General features: G+C 38.7%; 1 protein-coding gene across 1 annotated transcript; it reads right to left on the bottom strand.

Annotated features, from left to right (window-relative positions):
• Positions 1-332: 332 nt before the first annotated feature.
• Positions 333-8,787, bottom strand: LOC103594080 (ER lumen protein-retaining receptor 2). Its single transcript, XM_008577270.1, has 4 exons — positions 8,692-8,787; positions 4,678-4,836; positions 3,165-3,417; positions 333-2,323 (listed from the first exon to the last, which is right to left on the bottom strand). Exons 1-4 carry the CDS (start codon positions 8,695-8,697, stop codon positions 2,289-2,291), a joined length of 453 nt encoding a protein of 150 aa, XP_008575492.1. The 5' UTR covers positions 8,698-8,787; the 3' UTR covers positions 333-2,288.
• Between the last annotated feature and the right edge of the window lie 1,150 nt (positions 8,788-9,937).

Below are 9,937 nucleotides of genomic sequence, written 5' to 3'. Positions count from 1 at the left end.
GGAACTACAACTGTGGGAGCCAAGACTCAACACGTCTGAGGTCAAAGCTTCTGATTTTCTTACTTAGGGTTCCCACAAATCACTATGATTTCTATTAAAGCTATTTCTCTGCCTGCTCCTCTCCTGACCAGACTGTGAGGAAGAAGGAAACTATTCAAACACTATGATTGAACTGGACAGGAAATGGATTGATGTCTGTAAGCAGCCAACAGCCAGCAGCTCTTCATATAGTTCTCACTTGCTGGGCAAATTTGTGGACTTTGCTTTATTTCTTTTCAAGTTTACATTAAAAAAAAAAATTCAAACAAATAAAAAACACCTCAATAAAAAAATATCAATTACCTGGTAACCTTTATTCAGGAAGTGAAAGTAACTAAGAAACAGTGCTTCATAAGGCGTGTCACACAAGGCCTTTGTTTCCAACATGCGCGAGGATGCTGCCCAGTCCAGCACTCCAATGCAGGCACCTTGTTATTAAGGATGTCAGCCTGGTTGACCACAAAATGGTGGTAACATCTTAGCCAATTTTATTTTTACTTTGGTAAAATGATTACAGAAGGTATGGATATGCTGAGGTTTCAGATCCTTGTTCTGTGCATTGTGCTCGCCGGTGAATGATCCCAGCTCGAGTTTGATATACATACACAAAGACAATGTGAGCCCCCCACCCACCCCCAGTCCGGGCAGCAAGCAGTCTGCTCAACTTACTATGACTGGATTTCCCAGCTTCCCCACACTCTCAAAATCTTCCAAGGAGGATAAAAACAGACCACAGAAACTAAAGCAAGACTGGGATGCTAGAAAGATACTGAAACACAAAAGCAAAAATATGAGGCAAGAAGGGAAAGTAAAATAAAGACAGGATGTTAACCTATGCAGTTTCACTGCCAATTCAGAAAGATGTTAAGACAATCACTAGAAAATAAAACCAATCCAGTTCCCTTCCTCCACAAGACATTTTAATGCAGAAAGCAAAAACACTACATCCTTCTTGCAGTAAGCACTGTTAGTATTCAACACTTACGGTGCGTGACATCAAATCAAATCAATCAAAAAATATATCGCAAATGAATATAATGTCAAAATCAAGAGGAAAAATTCTAATATTTCCACAAAATACATAGTTTTATGGATTATTAAGTGGACTTTAAATGTTTGCAACCCTATAGAGCTTTTGTTGCCAACTGAAAAACAAAAAATTATCATAGGATGTTCCAAAGGCCTAATTCATAAAAAAAAAATAAAAAGACAATTTAGTCTATATTTAACAAAGTGTTTATTTAGGATGGTAACACAAGATAAGTCATGCAAGAGCTAAGTAAAAAAAAGAATATAAGGAATGGTAATTGGTGCTGCCAATTAAAAAAATAAGTAAATCATTTTACCACCCAAAAGTAGTATGAAAAACCATTTGAATCTGAGCATGGACATGGTTGTAGTAATCTTTTGGAACTATAAATTAAAGTGTTCCATTCCTCAGAGGAGTAGAGTCCTACAACCAAGATAATCATTACTGTCCCTCCCATCCCACACTTAGATGGCAAGCAGTCCAGAACCCTGCCCCCTAAATTCTAACTTTGCGACTGTTTCAAACTGATACTTCTCAGCAGGAAGGAGGGCAGGCATCTTTGGTGACTCTTAAATGAGACTCCATCTACTTTAGGAGTCCTAAAATTTTGGTAATGAAAACCATAAGACTTGCAAGTCATCCTTACCAACCTTAAATGTAGTGTTCTGACATCCAAGGAAGGATTTCCATGTCAGTTGGGAATAAATTTGAACAAATATACCAAATTGAACATAGTGTCTCAGATTTCAAACAAACATAACTCATCTTTTGGCAAAAATAAATATAGTGGAATGCAAGTTTGATAGATGGAAGAATATACAATCTATCAACTGTCAAGGAGTACAATTTCATTGCAGACACAAAGAATCAACAATTTCAAAGAATGTTTTAAAATAAAAAAAAAGTTGCACTTTCCTCACAAAATTTTCACTTTTAGAACTATCCCAATTGAAGCTACACACTGAATTTATTAATACAGCATTAAGTTTCTTTGTGTAAAAAAATCTTTGTACATAGTAATAAAAAAAGATAAGGCAAGATGCATTAAACAGAAACCTTCTGGTTCTTTTCCTCTGCATTCTTACAGAGCCACTGATGACTATCTGCAATAAAAGAGTTAAGTTTCTGATTTTCCGTGTCAAGCATCTTATGCCTTTGCTGTGGTAAGAATTCTGTCCGAGCACCCTGAAGGACAGATGCTGGTGATGGTCTTTGGCACTTACGCTGGCAAACTGAGCTTCTTTCCCTTGAGTACTAGAATTTTAAAGAGAGGAAGAGAAAACAAAAGGTTACTAACAAGCTTACAGTTTCCTTCTTCCAATTCCTAGAAGTCTGTTACATACAAGATTCTACATAGTAAGGTACAAGGAAATAAGCAATTATATTTAAAAATCTGTGTGCATATGTACAAATATGCATTTTCTCTGAGCAAGGACCATAGCTTTCATCAGATTTTTGTAAAATCTACATATCCTATATTCACACAAATGCAAGAATATACATATACAAGGATGTTGATTTAAAGATTTTGATAGCAGCAAATCGTTAACAACCTGAATACCCATTAACAGGGGGCTGGAAAAGTAAATTTGGTACATACACATAATGGAATACTCTAGGCTACTAAAAATTATGTAGATTTCTATTTACTGACATGAAAAAATGTGAGTGGGGAAAAAAAGCTGATTATAGACTAGCATGTATAGTTTAAATCATGTATCTGTGTATATGCATAGAGAGATATTTGGTATGATGTTTACTGAAACATTAACAGAGATTATCTCTGAGTGATAGGATTTCAGGTGATTGTCTTTTGTACTATCTGTTCTGAATGATTTTTTTTTACAATGAAAATGTGCCATTTTAGGAAAACAATGAAGCTTCAACAAAAGAAAAGAGGTAGGTCCTTATATTTAAAAAGACTGAAAACCCTGATCCACAATTTTATTTGACAGTAATTAAAATGTTTTTCTGAAGCCACTTCTACTTTCTGAGCTACTGCCAGATCAGAAGAGTGCTGGGGCAAGGGAGCTGGGCAAGCAAGCTCCTAAAAGAATATGTGATGCAGTAGCAATGCAGGCAGGACCCAACGTACCTTTTGTAATGTACAAGTAGAAGAAGTCGCAGTATAGAATGGTCTGGACTACACCAGCCACCACAGCAATGAGGTCAAAGAAGCCCTCAAAGTAGAAGCGCCAGATCCAGTTGACAAGATACAGAGCACGATAGAGGCCCAGGAAGAACAGGTAGTGGGTGGTGATGGTCTCGGCCTCCCCAGTCTTGCTGATCATAAAGAGCTGTGGAAGGATAGCCACTGATTCAAGGTAGATGGAGAAAGTCCATAAAATCTAGAAGAAAAATGGCAAGCTTCAGTCAGGATCCAGTACCCACCATAAGTTCATAGGAAACACTCTTTCTTTACTGTGGAGCAGCTTAAAAAAAGTGAAGAATCTGGAAGTGTGGGTATCTCAGCCCCAAGTAAAGCAGCCCGGCAACTGCATAAACCATAGAAACTTAAGCAACATTTAAAGGCAGAGCACTGCCAATGATAAGCTGGGTAACCTGGACACCTTTGCCTCTTTGAATTTTCATAACTTTGTCTCTCCAACACCTTATTCTTCCCTGTACAATTTTCTATGAATTTACATATATGATGCTCTCCTGGATAAGCATGTCCCACATTTAAGTTTCAAGTCCTGAATCAATCTTGCTTTCCACCATGGTCAATAACACTGATAACTAGGATCCTTCTACTTCCTCACTGCTGTTTTTCCTCATTAGCAGATCTCCTTTCAGACTAAATATTTTCACTATTTTTCTTAGGCTTTTTGGTATGGTTAAATCAAAGGGGTAAGAAATCAGAATTGTAATTATGCAAACTCTGTTTAATTCATGGTATGTAATTCATGCCAATGACAGAAGGATTTACAAGTAGTCCTTGAGTGTTTTAATAATCTGGGCACTCCTAACACCCATCAGACAACCAAGAGCAGCACAAAACTTAAACCCCAGGATGCTAAGCAGCAGCTCTTCACTGGAGGAAAAGGCACTTAGGACCAGGTAAGCTCACTGCACAGTGCCACGGGCACCACAAACCATTCTTCCTAAAATTGAGGAGTGTAGCAGTGCTGCTTAGGAGATTCACAGACACAGTATCAATGTACAACATCACACCCGGAAAAGAAACAAAAGTTGGGCCAAGGTAGCGAGAAGACCATGTTCTTCAAACACTAGGACAGGCAGGGCTCTGTATTTGGTACCACAGAAGTCAAGATAATGAAATAGTTTTGAGTTTACATTCTAAAAGAGAGTAAGACAATAAGCTGTCAGCAGACACCCTGATACTTGGGTGCTTAATCCTTTTTTTTTTAGGATGACCGGTAAGGGGATCTTAACCCTTGACTTGGTGTTGTCAGCACCACACTCTCCCAAGTGAGCCACGGGCCAGCCGTTTGGGTGCTTAATTCTTGTCCACCATTTACTTATACCAAATAGTGTGTGTTGTACCAGAAGTTTGCCAAACTGGAAAACAAAACAAAAAGCCCCACATTATTTGCAAACAGATTATCTAGGGAACCAGACATGACCACTAAATAACCTCAACTAACCTCAAGAGGAGAGAAATCATGATTGACTAGAAATGAGAGGCCTCCCACAGGGACCACCAGAAACTCCACTCGGAAGGTATCATGATTTCCATCATAGGTTGCCTTGAATTTCATGTAGATCAGGTACACCGTGGCATAGGAACAGCCAATGTAAATAAGCTAAAAACAAAAGAAAAAATACAAGGTGGTCAATACCTTGCAATTGTTCCAACTCCCTCAGCTTTTTACATCACCCACATATTAAAAAAAGTGGGACTTTTTCCCCTTAGCTTTTCTTTTTTGGTATCTTTAAATTTAAACATAGTTAATACAGTTCTATGAGTCATATAACCACCACCAAAATTAGGACACAGAACAGTTCCATCACCCCCAAAATTCTGCCATGCTGTCTCTTTGTAGTCAAGCCTCTCCCAGGCTTAACCTCTGGCAATTACTGATTTGTTTTCTGTCCCCAGTTTTGCCTTTTCTAGAATGCCACATAAATGGAGTCATATGGTATGTCACCTTTGAGTCAACACTTCTTTCAGTTAGCATAATGCATTTGAGAGTCAACCAAACTTGTTATAGGTATTAATAATTTGTTCCTTTTTATTGCTGAGTACCACTCCATTGCATGGGCACACTACAGTTTGTTTATTCACTCACCAGTTAAAGGGTAGGTGGGTTATTTCTAGTTTGGGGGGGATGCTGGATAAAGCTGCTACGAACATTTGTGTACAGGCTTTTCTGTGAATATAAGTTTTCATTTCTCTTGGGTATGTACCTAGGAAGGAGACTGCTGGGTCATATGCTAAGTGTAAGTATAACTCACTTTAAACCATGAGATAGCAACTTAAAAAAAAAAAAAGAATACAAAATTCAATGTAGTTCAAAACCAATGGACCTCCTAGCATGATGGTATTTCTTATCTACCGCTTTTCTAAAGATAATGTAAATAATGTTAAACTTTGTAATGATGGTTTTTACTTAAATCGTGTTACTTTAACACTGAACATTCCGGTTGTTGGTATTAAATTTTGTCTGGTAACATAACAAAAGCAAAACTTAAAGTTAAGGATAATGTGTAAAACTTGCTGCCTCCAAGGTAGCAATTTTGTGCACATAGCAGCACAGATGCTCAACTCAAGGACTTACAAGTATGTGTTCTTTCACGTTCAAAAGGCCAAATATCATATATTCATCTAACCGCAAGGAAAAGTCTGATATTCTGAAATTATGTCAATTTTCAGATTGCAGAAATTTCAGCCAATGAATCAAATATCAGGTTTAGTCCATGAACAGAGATAACTGGGACAGCAGCTACACTGCATGGTACTACTTCATCTTAGGAAAGAACTTATGAGACCTAACTAGGAAAACATTCATGCAAATGTTGAGTGCGGGAAAGTGCGGTGCTGGGAGCGCAGCAGCGCTCCCGCTGCGGGTTTGGATCCTATATAGGGATGACCGGTGCACTCACAGCGCTTACTGGCTGAGCGCGGTGCGGCCGGTCTCAAAAAGGACAAAATAAATAAATAAATAAATTTTTAAAAATAAATTAAAAAACCCAAAAAACCACAAAGACACTAAACCGTCCCTAGCACTTCATCGTGCAGTTATATTTGCAAATAAATAGTCAACATAGTATTAAAATGGTAGGTTATACCCATATACTAAAGAACTACCAAAAAAAAAAAAAAAATCAAGATTTTAAAAATAAATTAAAAAACCCAAAAAACCACAAAGACACTAAACCGTCCCTAGCACTTCATCGTGCAGTTATATTTGCAAATAGTCAACATAGTATTAAAATGGTAGGTTATACCCATATACTAAAGAACTACCAAAAAAAAAAAAAAATCAAGGAACATTAACATATTGTTAGAGGAGTTCTCTCCACACACAAATACATGTACACATGTACGTGAATAAAATAAAATACATAATCTACATGCATAAACAAAACACACCCACATCTACACACACATTGAACCCCCCTCAGGAGCACACCCAGCCGAGGCTCAGGACAGCCTATGGCCAGCCAACACTATGCCCATGAAGGCCTTAGCAGCCACTGGGGAAAAACGGCTGCTTTTCTCCTCTCACCAGAGCCTGGCAGTTAAAGTACAAAGACATAAGCACGTACAACTTGGCTTTCACCCTGCTGAATTTCAGGACATGTTTGAAAACTACAACCAAAAGAGCAAAAAAGAATCTTTTTTTTTGGAAACCAACAAGAAGGAAACTTCTAAAAGCTGGGAATCCTAAAGGGAAAGGAGGAAGATTCTTGTTCACACACCTGTAATACCTGTAGTTTTAGTTGCCTAGACAACAAGCAGGGACTGAGCCATTTTTAAGTAAGCTACTCATATATTTATATTTCCTCATTTCTAGGCTCCTATCACTTTGTAGTAAGAGTGAAATGATTACAGATGACTCAAATTTGCTTTTGCATAAAGATCACATACTCAAATACTGCTTTGTCTACTTTGACCTGTGCTTATAAAAATACTTTTGAAAACAAAGTGTTTGAGGAGGGTTGTTAAAATGCCACACCAATAGGCTTCAGCTTAAATATTACTTCCTTGGGCACGTCAGTAACCAAATGCCTAGAACAGTGCCTGGCACACAGGTGCTCAGTATTTGTAAAATGAATGATGAAGAAAAGCAGACTCCTACTGCATGTCCTAAGAGCCCCTATACTTTTCTTTCATAGCATTCATCACAAATTGCAGTCATTTATTCGGAACTGCCAAGATCTGTCTACTCTCCCCCACCAGACTATAAGACTTTTGCTTGTTTTCTGCCATATCCTCAGTGCCTGACTCTGTAGGTGTTCATAAGCATGAGTTCAATGACTGTGGGAAAGAACCGAGTCCAGTACTTAGTCCAGTACTTCCCCTAAGTGTGAAATGTGTAACACCAATGGTATACAACATGTTAGGTGATATGCATTCTGTATTTTAATAGTTATACATCTGTTTTATTTATTTTTATTTTTTTCCCTTTTTGTCTTTTTTACTGACCGGTAACGGGATTGCAACCCTCGGTGTCGCGCCCGTACCGGGGACTGGCAACGGGATCGCAACCCTCGGTGCTGCGCCCACACCGCGCTCAGCCAGTGAGCGGGAACCGGTCTCTACATGGGATCCGAACCCTTGGCGGGAGCGCCGCCGCGCTCCCAAGCGGCGCACTCTCCAGTGCGCCACTGGGCCAGCCCTACATCTGTTTTAATGTGAATTAAGAGAAATATAAGGACACTAAAGGTGTCATGGTCAGGACAGGTTAAAAGGTTTAAAAAAAATATTAAGTAAATTATGGTACAGATGTTATTTAAGCATGACAAAAGTAATAAAAATAGCACACATACAGAAGTTTAAGAAAAATTGGTTAAGTGAGAAGAAAAAAGAAAACAGTACATAGAAGTCTACACATAGTCCCTCATACAGCAGCAAAATGAAATGTTGCAACCAGGAGTCCTGGCTTTAATTGCTTGTTAAGTACTGACTTGCTGAATATCTCTGGGGAGTCTGTAATTTCCCACTGCTTGAAAATATAATAGTTATCCCTCTTCCTACGAGGTTATCAAGAGCTTTAGAAGATTTACCATTCTTGAGGAAATTTAAGTACAAAGTATTTTAATTAATAGTATTTTGAAACAAAAAATATGCCTAATGATAATTCTATTTATTCCCAGTTCTAAGTATACGCTAAGTGTTCCTTAAGTTTTTAAGTCAATAACAGCATACGTAGAAATTTTTCTTGGAGATTTTTAATTAAAAATACACAGGTGGGGGCCGAGCCCGTGGCGCACTCAGGAGAGTGCAGCGCTGGGAGTGCAGCAGCGCTCCCGCTGCGGGTTCGGATCCTATATAGGGATGACCGGTGCACTCACAGCGCTCACTGGCTGAGCGCGGTGTGGCCGGTCTCAAAAAGGACCAAAAAAAAAAAAAAAATGCACAGGTGAAATAAATTAAGTTTCCCTAGGTCTGTGCATTATGGATAAAATGCATCCTATCAGGTGCCATACCATACCTTCATAGATGTATTATATAATGAAATAAATGAAGTAAAAAGATCCAGGTAACGAGTTGTGAAGACCAGTGCAAACAGAAGCTGGCTTTTCCCAGAAATACCTAAAGAAACAAAAGGAAAGCATCAGAAAAGCTATGAAGAGCTTTATGATTCCTTTAGATGACACTATGCAGGAAGCACTGATAGGGAAAGTGGAAACATGGGGTCTAAGGCCCAGGTCTAGGGATGACTGAATAAACAAGATAAGTTTTAGTTTTTCTTTCCCATAATATGTCTGACCATACTCCTTTTGGGAGGCTCCATCTTACTATGATGGTTGACTACAGGAAAATGACTTAAGTCACCTCCAATATACCAGGATGTATATCACTCAAATGAACATATTTCTCAATTATCTCACTGTAGGCAGGTATAAATTTCTTTTGATAATTCTGCTGCTTTTTAGTGTTGTAAGTTGTTGGTTACCTTCAGATCTTTTTTCCATTTCAAAACAATATGTCCATGGTGACAAGTCTTTTGAGAACAGAGTTGGGATCTACTATGATTAAGGGTATGAGGAATCAAGTGAGGAACACTGGTTCAAGTAAGAGTGAGTAGTAACACCCTCCCCTGCCCCCCAATGATGGCATGACCTTGCAAGGTGACTACTTTGCTGAGGACAGCATTTCCCTGGATATGTTATGGTTTTTAAAAATTCCATCTCTCAGATTTATCATACAACCAACCTCATATTCATATAAAAACATTCCAGGATGCTATGGCAACACAAGGGTAGGAACCTGATATTACCCTCTTCAAAAGCAGCTGTCATTTTTAACACCTTGAAACTGTTTCCACCTCCAACCACCAACCCACCTTCAGAGCACTGTGAGGCACATCAGACACAGCTGGGCAAGACCAGAAGTCCACACAGTGTGCACATGGCTGTTCTGACCTCTCTATGGCCAAATATTTATGTGACAAAGGACATGAACTATGAGTTTCAGATGTTGGAGACTAAGCGAATTCATTAAGGAAGCTAAAGGCTGACTAAACCTCAGAACCCACCCGCCCTCACCTACAATGCAAACCTCACAATGTTACACATTTTAGTAAGCATGTATTTATTTTTTTAGGTGGCTGGCTGGTTGGGGGATCCAAACCCTTGACCTCAGTGTTATCAACACTGCACTCCAACCAAATGAGCTAACCAGCCAGCCCAAGCATGTATTTAACAGAAATGTCAGTGCATCCAAATTATTCACAA

The sequence above is a fragment of the Galeopterus variegatus genome, unplaced genomic scaffold, assembly GCF_000696425.1.
Source record: "Galeopterus variegatus unplaced genomic scaffold, G_variegatus-3.0.2 Scaffold1476, whole genome shotgun sequence".
NCBI classification, from domain to species: domain Eukaryota; kingdom Metazoa; phylum Chordata; class Mammalia; order Dermoptera; family Cynocephalidae; genus Galeopterus; species Galeopterus variegatus.
This window is presented reverse-complemented; position numbering and strand designations above follow the sequence as displayed.